The 16,324-nt window shown below is 34.4% G+C and overlaps 1 protein-coding gene across 1 annotated transcript; it reads left to right on the top strand.

The window, feature by feature from the left end:
- The first annotated feature begins 617 nt into the window (after positions 1 to 617).
- LOC112529203 (long chain acyl-CoA synthetase 4-like) lies at positions 618 to 14,869 on the top strand. The gene is made up of 19 exons (XM_025140337.1): positions 618 to 981; positions 2,656 to 2,719; positions 2,824 to 2,913; positions 3,069 to 3,125; positions 4,744 to 4,792; positions 4,904 to 4,980; positions 5,243 to 5,282; positions 5,360 to 5,454; positions 7,362 to 7,529; positions 7,668 to 7,778; positions 7,849 to 7,936; positions 8,796 to 8,862; positions 9,805 to 9,880; positions 9,988 to 10,105; positions 11,336 to 11,581; positions 12,615 to 12,754; positions 13,653 to 13,835; positions 13,964 to 14,083; positions 14,687 to 14,869. Exons 1-19 carry the CDS (start codon positions 830 to 832, stop codon positions 14,726 to 14,728), a joined length of 1,983 nt encoding a protein of 660 aa, XP_024996105.1. The 5' UTR covers positions 618 to 829; the 3' UTR covers positions 14,729 to 14,869.
- The last annotated feature ends 1,455 nt before the right edge of the window (positions 14,870 to 16,324 follow it).

Here is a 16,324-nt window from a genome sequence, read left to right as displayed (position 1 = left end):
TTAAGTTTTAACAGAATACTTAATTACTATTTTTATAAATAATTATATAATTAAACCTAAATTAAACTACTTCGTTACGTTAAATTAAATTATAATAAAAAATTTGAATTAAATAAACTACAAAAAACAAAAACTTTTAAATAATTAATTTGATACTAATATCGATATAGTTTTTTCAAATTTTTACGATATTTTATTAAAAAATAAAAATATTATCGCTTTCTCAAAACCACACAAAACCTTATTATATCGATGTAGATAAAGAATAAAATGAAACATTGAAATCAGGATGTATCTCGATGCATTGCACGAGTACTCTTCTAGTATTATTAAATATGGTTTGATTTTAAAAACTTCTGAACGATATGTATATGTGCATATAAATAATTGAAGTTGTTTTTTAGTTTTTATACTGATATATATGTTATATAAATATACATACCAGATAAATTGTTTACAAGTTACTTGTATGTACATTTTTAATTCTTATTTTTTATTACAAAATAATAAAAAGTCTTTGGCTCCATTTTTTTTTAATTTAAAATTCAAATAAAATACTATTCAAAGGTAAAGTAGAGGTTATATATAACTCTTGTTCGAGTCAATGGTTAGGCCCGCGTTACACACAAGGATCGGAATCCTCCGCCACCAATCGCCACCTACTACCTCCCTGTCATCTCTCCATTCTCCGCCGGCGATATTACATTCAACGCCAGCAGCCTCTGGCTCTCTACATATACACTTGGAAGATATATATACAACTACATCAAGTTACACAGTGAAACTGCATAGATAGATATATACAGATACAGGTAACGGAGATCGGAAAATGGCGACTAAGAAGTTTATAGTAGAGGTTGAGCCGGCAATAGAGGCGAAAGATGGAAAGCCGTCGATGGGACCTGTCTACCGTAGTGTGTTTGCTAAAGACGGTTTTCCAGCTCCGATTGATGGTTTAGATTCCTGTTGGGATGTTTTTCGGTGAGTGTTTTCTTAGATCTGTAACTTCTGTTTTTGCTTGTTTGGATTGTGAAAACCGCTTCATATCTCGATTTGGATGGCAAGATTAGAAGTGGTATTGAGATTTGGAACTGGAATCGGAGTTTATTAAGCTTAAATCTTTGAGCAGATTTGCTCTGGTTTCTGTTCTATTTCATCATCCAACTTTCCTTTAATTGAGTTTGCATAATTAATCTGCGATTGGTGTACCGAGTTGACGTCTTCGTATAAATTTTAGTTTTTACACGCTTCTGTTCTCGTAGTTTTGATATAAGGAACATTTCGGAGCATGTTTGACTTTTGTTTTGTTTTAAGTTTTAGTATTTCCTTCGTACAATCGTACCTATGTTTTGGGATGTGTGCGGCTCTCTCTTAAAGATTTGACTTTTTTTGTGTGTGGATGATCTAGAGTAGAGTTGGGTCATTAAAATTAAAAATTGATTTGGGCGAACACTAGTCTCTATGTTAAACCTTGTTTGCTACAAGTCTAAAGACAAAATTCATAAATTTTCATTTTATTTGAGAACAGTTGATCTTCACGCTTTAAAGTTGTCTAAGATGATTATTATCTTGTTGAGATGATAATCCAAGTTTGTAATATGCATGTCCACATGAATCCACGCCATCTGCTTTTGATCTGGCTGAAAAATCTTTGGGTGTTGCTAAACGAACCTCTTTTGGTCAAATCGGGTCAATTGTGCACTATAAATGTCAAAGGAGGGGGGTTGATCTTGAGGAGTGAGAAATTGGAAAGGGGTTTATTTAGCAATAGAGGGGTTCATTTTTGTTTTCACTGCATAAACTAGTACATATAAGATTCAGAAAAGGAAACAGTTCATTCATAGGCTCCAATGTCTGCAACAATGATGAGATTAATGATTTCAGTGCTTGGCTAGGTAGGCAAGAATAGTCCAATGAGATTCTGGTTGTTTAAAATCATTGGTTTGAAGAAAAAAGGCTTGTTCGATTGGTTAAGATGCATTAACTTTGGAAGTTGAGAGTAAATATATGGCAAATACTCAAAAGCAATTTCCCTTGTAACAAGTGGTAAAATGGAAGCGTTTCCTGCTTGATTCCACTTGTTTTTCATAGATTGTTTTTTCTTTATAATATATCTTGATAGCAAAACATGTGATGATAAAGATAATTTGCGATAGGCTTTTAGTCTAAATTTTGTGATTTGCAATGATCATCTTAACACCAATCTAGCATGTGCTTGGCACAGATATTCAACACCAAGAAATGCATTTGATAAAACTTGAAGATTTACATTAAAAACACAAATGCATGTAGACTACGTTTGTATTTGAAGTTGAATTCATAAATGACAAGATACTTGGAAAAAAATTTACAAGCTTACTAGACTAATTTCCTTTTACTGGAAACAACTAGAAGACCTGACCCTGCATTATGAACTCAATCCTTCAGGAGCCCATGTAAAATCTCAGTTCAAACTCTTCGGTCCATTTTTCGTACATAACTCGGTTTCCTAAAAATCATCAAAAACCAACCTGTCTTTTAAATTATGTTTCTTCCAGAGGTCAACCGTGTAGTAGTGAACCAACAGAAGTGTAGGAAAAGGTGGTTAGTTAGAAAGTTGTATTTCTGTTTTACTGCTGTTGCATCTTCTGAAAAGTTTGTTTGGTTATGTTACAGCCTGTCAGTGGAGAAATACCCCAATAATACAATGCTTGGTACCCGTGAATTTGTGGATGGAAAGGTATACTGGTGGCTGCTATGCTTGCCGCTTCACTTTTTAATTATCCGTCCTTTCCTCTTTGATTTTATTTGACTATATTTTTCTGCATTTCACTAATTCTACAGCATGGAAAGTATGTATGGTTGACTTACAAACAAGTATATGACAAGGTGATACGGCTTGGAAATTCTATCCGTGCATGCGGTGTTGAGCCAGTGAGTGATCTCCTGATGACAATCATATAGCATGATAGCATCTTCTCTTTTTATGGTTTCCTAATCACCTGTCACAATGAAGGAGAAAAACATAATTGAATCTTATGTGCAACTTCGGTTTGATCATTGCTTATGAAAATTGATTGATGATGCAGGGAGGACGGTGTGGGATCTATGGTGCCAATTGTGCAGAATGGGTTATGAGCATGGAGGTACTTTAGTATTTTTTGTGGTCCTTTTTGGTTGCTTGTTCTAAGCTGTTAGTAGTATGGCACAATAATATATACCATTTCTATCATATCCTGAGTAAACCATTTTATGTTGTTTTCTATAATAGCAGTCTCTATTTTTAAGCTGTTGTATTAATCCATCCGCCACACCTTCCATTTCTTTTATTTCATGGGTGGTTCTACAGTTTGAGTTTTTTGTGTTGCTGGTTGAGATTGGGGGAGGAAATAATAAATCTTCATCCTGTTGATTCAAAATTTCAGAGCCAATTTTTGAGGGAATTACAGAAATCGCCCCTGGACTATTTCTCAACTTGTTCTCCTCAGCCCTTAAGAAATTTTCTTGCACTTTAAGTCTGATTTTGACTAGTTTGTAAACGATCAAGTCCCTTTGGCTAACACATGTTAAATGATTCCGTTAATTGTGGGATAAATAGGTGAATCATGTTTTATTGATTTTTTTATTATTTTCACTCCTATTTCTTTCTTGAAACAAAAAGAATCCCGGAACCAAGAACATTGTCCCACACAAAACAACCAGACATAAGAACACTTACTGTTCATCTTATCTACATTATATTTTTTCACCATTTCAAAACCCTAATCACCAAGAATCAACAGTCATTAATGCATCCATAATGATAAACCTCGGATCAACATATCGCCATTAGTGCATCAAGTTGAGATTATCCTAATATTCATCATCAATAATCAACAAAAAACAAACCTACATCAAAATCTTCATTCAACAAACCATCAATAATGAACAAAATAGGCCCTAAACAAATTAAAAAGCCCAAAACCCCTCACCAAAAGATCTAAGAGCACAAATCGACAAAGTCAATGGAAGATAAACCTATTAGGATAATAACAAAAAGGTTCCTGTACGAAAATTCCAATCAATAAATCCTAATAAAAACCCCAATTGGCAAAACTATACAAAAATGAAATCCTACTACAAAATTGTCCCTGTACAAACCTTGATGACACCACTGCTTCGATATGGGTTTAAGTTTTCAAACAACAATGATGGTGATAGAATGTGGTAGCAGCATCTGCGTGCACCGTGTGTACCGAGCAATGACTAGATTGACAATCCTGGAGTATATCATGCTTTTGTGAACCAAGCAACATCAAAGGAGAGTGATTATTACTGGATCTGAATGGACTAGATTCATGATCGCTGCTGCATGCTATTCTCTCCAGGGATGGAATTTGATTTGCAAGCGGTTTTGGTTTATTTTAGGACACACATGAGTTTTATTTATTTTCAATTTTGGTTTCTGTTCATAAAGTCAGCTACATGTTCAAGTTTGTAAGAAACATACAAAATAAAATAAAAATGTGCACTTTTGATATTTTACTCTTCATTTGGTGATAGCATTGCAACAAAGTAGTCAAAATTAGACCCAAAGCCCAAAAATATTTCGTTACTGACAAGGAGTGCAGATTGAGAAATAGTCCAGGGATTTTTTTTTTGAGATTCATTCCCAATCTTTCCATGTTTGTAATAATTACCGCCATTCTGTTTTTAGATGTCAATTAGTTTAGTTTTTCTTTGAACCTGATAGACTAGTGTTCTAATACTCACAATTTAATGCAGGCATGTAATGCTCACGGGTTGTACTGTGTGCCTTTATATGATACCTTAGGTAAGTACTCAATCTTATTGCTAAAAGATGTGTAATTTCGTACAGTCCTTTTTTATTTTTACTGTCATCCAGTATATATATTTTACTTTTACCATATTTTGTTTCATATAGGTGCTAATGCAATAGAATTCATTATTTGCCATGCTGAGGTCACACTTGCTTTTGTAGAACAGAAAAAGCTCCCTGAGGTAATCAGTCATCAAGTCTGAATTGGGTTTTATCTGAAGCACGTTAAATCTCATCTTAAAAATTATGCATCATAAACATGTTTTGGGCTATGCGTAGCTTTATGGATGATGAGATATGTTGCAAAATCTTTTGAAGTCAACTGTTGGCAACTCCTTGGGCGGTAGTTCCATAAAAACGGAGTTAACAGACTCATTTGAATAGAAAGTGTTTCTCTCTTGCAAAGTTTGCAGTTGAATCAATTAATTTATGTTGGTCATTCAGGTGCTAAAAACATTCCCCAACGCTGGAGAATATCTAAAAAGTAAGTTACTTCTCATGCCTAATTTCTTGAACATTGATACGCATTTTAGAGATGCTAATATGTGTACTTCCTGTCAGCAATTGTGAGCTTTGGGAAAGTTACTCCTGAACTAAAAGAACAAGCTGAAAGCCTTGGTTTGGCAATATATTCATGGGATGAATTCTTGTCACTGGTACTTTTTTACAACTCTTGTCATGTTATATTATTTCTATTAATATATATGGATTCTTGTTTTAAGAGCGATCACTGTAGCAATGAGTAAGGTACTCCTTTGTGGCCAAAAGCGGTTTTGTGGAACTTTTGTCAGTTTTAACATTCTACAGTACATTTGCTTAAGAAAGTTATTGGGTCATTATTATATAAATTGCTAGTCCATGGATATAGGCAAGCATTTAATATTCTTTCATTAAAAGTATCAGTTCATGCTTAAATGGTCCCTAGTAGTCAATCTTTGTTCCCAAAGTATTTGATATATGTTTTTATGGTATGTCACCAACACAACCATGTCCATTTTCAGCAGCAATTTAGGGTTGTTCTAGAGTACAGCCACCTTTACCTTGACGATGAAAGAAAATAAATGCTAGCAAACAAATTAAAACTCAATGTCAAAAGTCAAAAAGATGTCAAGTCATTGCACATACTTTTAGAAAGAAGAAAAAAATCAACTAGCTCCAATTATCAACCAAATTAATTTGATTTGCAAACAAACTTGGAAATCATTCAGCCATATGCTATGAGCTTTGACTTGCTCTTGTTAGGACCAAGCATGACGGTGATAGTATGCCAATAAATGCCAACCAGCTTTATGCCTGTTAATATGATCTGCTTGGCATTGTAGCCAAGCACCTCATGTTACCCAATGAATGATGCTAAACTTTTCCACATGATGCATTTCAATAATGATACCTATGTGCATAATCTTAAATTCATGTTTGCAATATGTGACCAAGTCCCATGCATGTACTCATAGGCTTGTCCCAACCTGAGGGGTTTCTTCCTTGTGGACAGAGGGAAAAATGACAGAAAGAAATTATATTTTGACTTTTGGATGAGTTGTAATTTTTGTGATTTGACTGATTCCACTTAGTCCATAAACATTAGCAATACCTACTGGCTGCTGGACTGATTCATCTTGCAGAACATCGTTTCCCAGTTTCCCACTGAACATTGATTAACATGCCTAAGTTTCTCAGATGAACTTCTTGAAAATAGTTCCTTTATCTGAAATACCATCTGAAAACTGTTGATTAAGTTAAAGCGTGTTTATTAGCAAACTCTGTTTTACGACTATCTTGCTCAGTGCCCATCAGACGTAGCATCCTGGTGGAAACTTACATGCCAGCTTCACCAATCCAACCATGGCTTTTTAATAGTTCTCCCCTTGGCAGCTCTTGTCAGCTATAAAATAGCTCTTTATGTGGCTGCTAATACTGGTGACACGAGGATTTTCAGTCCTCTGCTCTATTTTTACTAGAAACCATGGCAGCAAATAACTACTATGGTATGAATTAGAAGGCATTTATAAATGAAAATGTTGTAAATGCAACCATGAAGAACAAATGTTATAGACCATCAAGAACCTTGATGACCTCAAGTGCCAAAAGTTTTCCCCCAAAGACCAAACTACCTTATAGGCAGACAATAGGATGACTGTTAGGAGGTAGGACACACTTTGACCTCTGCAAGCATGAAAAGTTGGCGTTGATCTCAGTCCCTGCAAGAACGCAGGCTGATTAGTGTCCTGATAAATTTTCATATAATATTCGGTTTACAAATAAAGGAAAACGGAGGTCTGAAGAGGAGGCTGTAAAGAGCTATCTGTTGGGTGGCTGTAAATATGCTTTGTGGTAGACCATGAAGGATATGTTTTGCACTAATTGCTATCAATTTAAGGGCTCATTGAGCCAATCAGAGTTAAATATTTTGAGTGTCCATGCCATTTTCAAGGAAGATGCTTAATGTGATGTTGAGTGAATACTTCCTTGTGTTGTTGGGCCTTTCTTTCACTGATTACCTTCCTGTTTTCAGATGAGTGATAAGTACTGAAATTTAATTTTTGTGCCTTTTATCTACTTGCAGGGTGATGATAAACATGTTGACTTGCCTGTGAAGAAGAAAAGTGACATCTGTACAATAATGTACACTAGCGGAACAACCGGTGATCCTAAGGGTGTTCTGATTTCCAATAACAGCATTGTAACTCTTATAGGTGGTGTACATCGTCTGCTAGGGAGTGCAAATGAATCAGTGAGTTCCCACCCTTTCATTCAATGGAAAATGTAGCTGGAAAACGATACATAAAGTTGGTAGCTTTTTTGATGTGTGTGTGAAAAGGGATTACTAATTTCCAGGCTCTTCTCATACTTGTCAATGATAATATTTCAGCTGAATACACACGATGTCTATCTCTCATTTCTGCCTCTAGCACATATATTTGATCGGGTTATTGAAGAATGTTTTATCAATCATGGGGCCTCTATAGGATTTTGGCGTGGGGTAAGATACTGAACTTTTTGTACTCTATAGTAGACGTATCATATCATAATTTGGATGATTATATATACAGGATGTTAAATTGCTGATTGAAGACATAGGGGAGCTGAAACCTACTATTTTCTGCGCTGTTCCTCGAGTTTTGGATAGGATTTATTCAGGTATTTTGCTGTGAGTGGCAAGGTTTCTTCGTATATTATTTGTTTGTAGACTGACTTCTTATGGAAAGTGAATCATGAACTGGGTTTTTAATTTTTTTCATTGATTTCTTTCTTTTTCTAATGATGTTAAACCAGATTTTACTCTCTTTAATGTTATTTCTTGTTCTTTCCCTGTTTTCTTTGATCGACAAGAGTTCTAGATTGTAATGGTAGATTTTATAGGAAGAGAAGTAAAATATGTATACTTTTGACTAATCTAGAGTTATTCTTGTTTTTACCGAAAATTGTGAGAAGTTCAAGTTATATAATAGTGCTGTAGAGGGAGGTTAGGGAAAATCCCCAAAAAATAAAGAAGTGAGGAGAACCCTGGTAACCATTCATCTGGACAGCATGCACATATGCATACATGTAATTGAAGTTGTTTCTTGGTTTTATGCACGTGTGCATGCTATGCACATGTGCATACCCAACAAATTGCTTACAAATTATTTGTATGCACATGTGCATACTGTCCAAATGGACGGTACCAAGGTGTTGCTCAATTCTTTTTGCGGTTTTCCCCTGAACCTGACTCTAGTGCCTGTAAGCCTGTAACGCCCCATAGCCCAAAGTAGCAGAATGGCCCGACAACCTCCAAATCAACTTAAAACCATGGCGGAAGTTATTGGTACCCTTCAACTTTGAGGGAGTTAATCTATTATATTATATGTAAACTTAGAGCTCTTTGTACATGATGAATAATGGTTTCAGAAAAGCAATCACTTTTTGCTGGTTAATTTTCTTCAAAGTGCAATAGTATGCATAGTATACATGGTTTATGCATTTTGCTATTAGTAAATATTTCTTTCTTTTTTGTCAGGTTTGCAACAGAAAATATCTTCTGGGGGTTTTCTCAAACGTAACTTGTTTAATCTTGCGTATTCATAGTAAGTATTTCTTATTATCCGGACTAAGCTTAAATATCAATTTCCTTTGCAAATGCTTTGTTTTGTTGCGTGGAACATCTATTTTCTAATTATATTTATAATATTAAAAGCAATAATCATCCATGGTGCATTTGGCATCCCGACTGGATAGAACAAGACAGAAACAACCATTTGGCATATGGTAAGACAGAACTGATAAAAAGGACCAATTTACCCCTAATGAGTTGTTTATATATTCTGATTAATCATTTAATTTATTAAAATATAATAAGATAAATATTTTTTATGACAAAATATATATATTAGAAAGTTTTCTTCTAGACGATTAAAATGACACCAAAATAAAAAGTTTATGTAGTTTCCAATTTTTATTTTATACCTTTTCTATACTATTTTCTATTATTAATATCTAATAAATTATATAAATTAATCAAAATATAGAAATTGTATAAAAATAATATTTTGGAGACAGTAAAGTGAAAGTTTAAAGAACATAAAATATAATAAATAAAATTTAAAGAATGAATAAAAGGTAAAGATGAAGCGTATTTGATGTTCTAGATATGAATTAGGTTTTATTTTGAGGTTATATTGGTAAAACACTAAAACATAAGTCTGTTTCAGCTTGTTCCATGGGGTATGTTCCACCTTGTTCAACATAAAACTCTTGCCAAACATGGACCAATGATCCCTGTTCTGTTAGTCCTGTCTAGCGTACCAAATGCACCCTCATTGAACAGTCATGCACCGTGTCTGATTTCAGTATTTCTGAGATATACACTTTACAATACAGTAGTTTCCTCCATTCGGCATATCCTTGACTGAGCATTTTCCTTTGTAAATTTCGAAGACAAAGCTCATCTAGTTTGAGGAAGAAGTAGCAATGCCTTTAAGTTTTGTATTACTCTTATTGATTTGGATCTGCATGCCTAACTCCTGCAGCAAGTTACATAATATGAAGGGAGGGAAAAAACATTCAGAGGCATCTCCATTAAGTGACAAAATTGTCTTTAGTAAGGTGGGGTATCTACTTAAAGGAGCTTCCTCATCTTTTGTACCCTTTTCGGCGTTATTCCTTTAACGTGATAACGGTGGCATGACTCTTGATGTATTTCATTTCTGCAGGTAAAACAGGGACTAGGAGGGAATGTACGCATTATTTTATCTGGAGCTGCTCCACTAGCTGCTCATGTAGAAGGTTACCTGAAAGTGGTGGCATGCTCGCACGTCCTTCAAGGATATGGTAACTCCCCCTTTTAGGATACGTACTTCTGAAGTTTTTATATGCTAGATCATCACGAACAAGTTGTAGCTTGCTGTTTTTTATTCATGGCATCACGATGGGTTCATTTTATGTTAAGATCAAGGCTCTGAATGACATGAGGCGTGGCAGCGAGGTCAAGCCTCAAGCCTTACGAGTTACAGCGAAGACACAACGTTTTTGAAGGCGTGCCCTGAGGCGGCACTTACACTTGTGTGTGTTAGTGGTTTGAATAATACCATAGAACAAATTAAGTTCATATAAAGTAATAAAACTAAAAAAGAAAGAACCATTGATGCCAAATATATATAGTATATAGAAAATGATATCCTGAATACAATAATCATGATTAAATCTCTTGAATCTCTACTCACTACTTTCTTCATTTTTCAAATAATTCGTGTTCTACTACTCATTTACGAGAACATTTACCAATTTAGGGCTTTAGTCTTTTAAGTTCCCTTTTTATGTTTATTTAAGTCTTAGGTCCTGTGCATAATTATCATTTATCCCTCAAGTTATATATTAAAAAACCCAACACCTTGCAAAATAATGCGCCATACAGCGTCGCAACGCGCCGTAACATGTTATAATGAAAGGCAAGTGTTAGAGTTGAGCCACCTGGGTTAATGTGGAGGCGAAGTCAAGCTTTGACGCCATAGCGTGATATAACGAGTTATTTAGAACCATGGTTTAAGGTCATGATAGGAAATCTTGATCTAGTGGACCTACGGCCCTATCTTTTTTATTTGAAGTATATAAATATTTATATACGGCAAAACTCACACACATTCTTCACATTTGGTTACGGCAAAACTCAACACACATTCTTCACACTTGGTGATGCCTGAACCCTTGACCTCCAAGGAGGTTGGGATCTACTGATAACCTGGATGTTGTTCTCCAAGGAGGCTATCCCTAATTTACCAGATTTGTTCTTTCCCTGTTCTATTATTTTGTCAGTGAACAAACTTACGTTATTTGGTTAAGCATGGAGGGTGTGATAACGATGTTCATCATAGAATAAGAGCATGAAGATGAAGTGGCACTAAGCCCCGGATCCCTGGGGGTTCACTTCTTATAACTTCTGTTTTGTTTCATATATATTTACCTGTCTTGATTATTTTTGCTATTCTACTGAGCATTTTATCTGGATGATCCTATACGATGACGTGGATGTGGAAATTACGACAACATGTGATGTTTCTGTAGGTCTGACGGAAACTTGTGCTGGATCATTTGTCTCGCTGCCAAATGAAATGAGTATGGTGGGTACAGTGGGCCCTCCAGTACCAAATTTGGATGCTCGCTTGGAGTCTGTTCCTGAGATGAATTATGACGCCCTTTCAAGCAAACCACAGGGAGAAATATGTATAAGGGGGGATGTTCTGTTTTCAGGGTACTACAAGCGTGAGGACCTTACAAAAGAAGTCTTAATCGATGGCTGGTTCCATACAGGTATGCCTTCAGAACGGTCCTTGATTTAATATCGTTCTTTTTGGTAGTATATAATATTTATATACATCAGAACTCACACACACACTCCTTGCCTTTGGTGAGGCTATTACCCATGACCTCCTCCATGAAGGTTGGGATCTATGGTAACCCTAATACCGTTGGGCCTAGGGGTGTAAACGATACAAGACAACTCGCGAGCTACTCGATATCGACTCGGTCAATGCTCGGTCAACTCTTAGCTCGAATAGGCTCCGCTTGAACTCGAGCTCGACTCGACATACTAACAAGTCTAGTCGAGCTACGCAATACTAGACTCAAAAAGCTCGTGAGATACTCGGTTTTTTAAAAATATAATTAGTTTTATTATATATTTTGTAAAATATAATGTATTTATTAATAAACTTACCAACAAAAAATGTCGTATGTTGTTTGATGTTTTAACAAAATTATACATTTTTCAACTATAAAAATTAATTGATTATTTTTATTAAAAAACAATAAAAAGTGTTGGTGAAGTGGTCCCACCTTGGAAAAGAGATACTAAACGGTGAAGTTGTTCCATATTGGAAGAGAGACACTAAAGGAAGGGTGAGTAGGTGTTACAGAAAAAGAGGGAGGTGATTGAGATTTTTAACTTTGTCATTTTGATGATGAAATTTCAGGTGCATTCTTGAGTTTTATAAAGTTTAAGAGAACACCTTTAAGTTTTATAATTTATCAGAGAAGACCCTAAAATTTCATAAATTCAACACATGAGCTTGATTCGAGCTTGGTTCGAGTTTGAGTTTGAGATTGGTTTGAGCAGCAAACAAGTTTGAGTTTAAAAAATTGCAATCGAGTTCGAGTTTAGTTTTTAACTACTCACGAGTTTTTGAGTCGAGTTCGAGCTTGAAAAATGGCTATCGAGAGTCAAGTATACTGATACTCGAGCTCAACTCGCATCATTTACACCCTTAGTTGGGTAATGACCAAAACTGTCTTACTATTATTCTCGGTACACTTTCTTCTTCTAAAACCAAAATTATGCTTTCAGGTGATATTGGTGAGTGGCAACCAGATGGAAGCATGAAAATTATTGACCGTAAGAAAAACATCTTCAAGCTCTCACAAGGAGAATATGTAGCAGTTGAAAATCTGGAGAATGTTTATGGACTTGTTTCCGACCTTGATGCGGTATGCATTCTAACAATACCATATACATCATATGCTGATGAATACATATGTTTGCCATCGTCGATTCATGTTTTTGAGACAGGCCTAGTATGCTTACTATGCATTTGTCTTCTACTCCTACTGTCCCAATAGTCAACCAAAGTGTTTGACTATTAAGGCCAGTTTATTAGCAGCTTAATGGGGCTCGCAACTTATTCGGTCAGCTATAAATGACTGTTTGGTAGTGGCTTAATGATATAGAGAGTGGCTTATTCATTAAGCTTCTAGAGGGGAGATTTATGCAGAAAGCCAAGTTTTTTTCAAACATGCCCCTTCCAATTAAACCGTTACAGATGATAGAAGAGTTTGTAAGTTGACAAGCGAACATGTTTCTTGGAGAAGTTTTCAAAACCATGGTAGAAACCTTGCACTAGTTCATATATTTCTTCTTTTAATTGGTAGCTATGAGACTTTTTGTAACTTCCCAAGGCTCCACACCTGGACTCACAGTCTTAAATGCGTCTGATAGAGTAGGTATCTTGTCTCTTATAAGACAACCTTTTTTCCGTCCCCAACCAATGTGGGATCTTGCACTCTTCATATCAGCAAAGGTACTAGGGGTGAAAAATTTGTCCCGCTAATGCTCACGAGTGTTATTATTGTGGAGATCTCAACATTATGAAGTTAGTATGAATCAAGCAGTTAAGAGTATGTCTGGGAAACTAGCTGATACGCTAACTGATAAACTAGTCATAGTTGGTGAATGCTAGCTGATAAGGTAGATGATAATGTAAAATTACCTAAAAGGGCATAATTGGAAAGAAAAAAAACCCTGGAGCATATTAAAACGTTACTTGAAGTGGCGTTTCAGAAAGCTTAGCCTATAGCTTACCAAACGAACGTTCACTTTCTATTTCAGGTATGGATATACGGGAATAGCTTCGAGTCTTGTCTTATTGCAATTGCCAACCCAAATAAACAAGCGGTCGAACAATATGCTGAAGCACATAATATTTCCGGGGATTTCGAGTCCTTATGTGAAAACCCGAAGATTAAGGAATACATACTTGGAGAGCTGACTAGAGTTGGAAAAGAGAAAAAGGTTTATCTCAATATTTTCTTAAATTACCTTCTTAACCCTTATCTATACATATATATATATATATATATATATATATATATATATATGTTATATATATGCAATATTTCACACTAACGATTTTCTTGCAGTTAAAAGGTTTTGAATTCGTGAGAGCTGTTCACCTTGATCCCGTCCCTTTCGACATGGAGCGTGACCTTCTGACCCCGACATTCAAGAAGAAAAGGCCTCAAATGCTCAAATATTACCAGGTATGTGAAAATCTCCACACATGAATTATAAGGCATGACTTATATTTAGGACTTGTTTGTTAGCAGCTTAATGGGACTCGCAACTTATTCGGTCAGTTATACATGACTGTTTGGTAGTGTCTCCTTAATTATATAGAAAGTGGCTTATTCAGTAAACTTCTAGGGAAGAGCTTTATGTAGAAAACCAAGTTTTTTCCAAACCTGCCTCTCCTAATTAAAGAACGTGCTTCTTCCATCTGTGGAAAACTCTTCCAAACAAAAACATTTCCCGTCTATAGACAGATTAATCAACAAGGACAACTTCCATACAAGACTTGATAAAAAACCAACCAAACAGCCAGATTCCACATTAAGTAGCCTAGAGGGAAATTCAAAAGATCCCCCCTCCCCAAAAAAAAGAAAAGAAAAAAAGAACAAGAGAACCCTTATCAACAGTTGGATCTAAAAAATAGATGGTTTAGATTCGAATGTAACCACCCTTATTATTCACAACCGTTGGATTAAAATAGACCGATGGTGAGGATTCGTGTTTTTATCTTTTATATCGTCTTTCATATAAATTAAAAAAAACCCTCATATTTTTGTTTTGTTTTGGTTTTGCAGACAGTAATTGATAACATGTACAAGAATATTAACAAGAAGTAAAAGATGGTGTGGTGTCTCCTCTTCTAATTGGGTTTTTTCGATCACCTCTGGATTTGTTTTGATCCTATTTTCTTGGGTATGTGACTGTACAGTAGTGTTGTTACATATATAATATATAATATTATATATATATATATATATATATATATAAAATATATTTCCAGATTTTTTAATTCATATATTTCACTTTTTCCTATGAATAAACAACTTTATGGTAATGGAACTTCACTTTTCCTTGTAGTTTGATTTTGGTTCAGTTTTGTTTCTTATTGGTTTTAGCTTGGTCTCAAAAATTAAAAGTGTCTGAAGGTTTCAGACTCAAATCTAAAGAGAAATAAAAATATTTTTGTGGCTATGAAGGTATAAATGTAGTGACTCTGGGTTAAGTGTAAAACAAGTGTTTGTTCTGGGATTAGTCGGATAACATAGCGGGTTGATATCTAGGTTAATGGAAAAAAAAAACTTCTTCTAACTTTAGGTAATGAGAGACGAAAACAAAAATGAATCGTAAACCAAAAAGATGAAAACAACGATACATTTTAATCATAAATAAGAAAGCTAAATATCGTGGGAATAAAAGGTTAAGAGAATGTTCTTAAATGAATTTTTGAACTTTTTTTTAAAAAGAATCTATTTTGAAGATGCATTTATGAATTGACGTTACAGATTATTCATATATATATATATATATATATATATATATATAATATGAAAGTTTCAATGATATATGAACTGTCTTTAACATTTCCTTCTTATATTTTCACGATACTTAGGGGTCGTTAACCCAAATACTTACCCGATAAGCGTTTATAATTAGGAGTCAACACTCCTACTTACCTTATCGAGTAAGAATCTAATCAATCAAAATGATATTGTATGTAACAATTTATCTGGTAAACACTAAATGGGTAAAAGTCATCAACCTCATTTGTTAGGTAAAACTCTTGGTTCTTGCCATCACTTTTACTGGATTCTTGGTCTTTATTATATTCATCCAATAAGCTAAGTGACCTGATAAGGGTTTACCAAGTAAATGTTAAAATAGATAACCCCTTAATCTCTATATTTGAACATCCTACAAAATAATTAATAGATATATAATAATTAAAATAAAAAATAAACACTGATCGATAACTGAATGAATAAAACCATTAAACACATTAACAAAAAAACAAAGACGTCATTTTAATGGTTTTTCACATCTAAATATTAAATTACCCGGTAATTATATATTTCTAATAACAAGAAAAAACATATAATTTATATATTTAATGGACTTTCTTTTGAGAACTCATAAAATTGTGAAAATCTTGAGAAATAGTGCATCATTATGATTTTTTCCATCTAATGCTAAGATTTAAAATATCGATTAACATATATTTGTTTCACTGTATGTTTATTTCATACGTTTGAAACAAAAGTTACATGTAAAAAAGTTTCACATTGTAAACAACATACATATGAAGCAAATATGTTGTGAAACAAATATATGTTCATCAGTACATTAAATTCTAGTCTTAGATGAAAAAAAAATCATGGAAACAAATTCTTAAAATAGAAGTTCTCGTGATTATCACAATGTATGGAGTTCTCAAA

Source organism: Cynara cardunculus, assembly GCF_001531365.2.
Source record: "Cynara cardunculus var. scolymus isolate 2C chromosome LG 16, CcrdV1, whole genome shotgun sequence".
Classification (NCBI taxonomy): domain Eukaryota; kingdom Viridiplantae; phylum Streptophyta; class Magnoliopsida; order Asterales; family Asteraceae; genus Cynara; species Cynara cardunculus.
Note: the sequence above shows the minus strand (reverse complement) of the source record. Positions and strands in the feature narration are given on the sequence as shown.

Excerpts from the sequence above, each read along its gene's own strand:
- LOC112529203 (XM_025140337.1), top strand. The coding sequence starts at position 830 with ATGGCGACTAAGAAGTTTATAGTAGAGGTTGAGCCGGCAATAGAGGCG. Across the intron at positions 7,779-7,848 it reads CTATAGGATTTTGGCGTGGG|GATGTTAAATTGCTGATTGA; the intron begins GTAAGATACTGA and ends TTATATATACAG. Across the intron at positions 14,084-14,686 it reads AAATGCTCAAATATTACCAG|ACAGTAATTGATAACATGTA; the intron begins GTATGTGAAAAT and ends TTGGTTTTGCAG.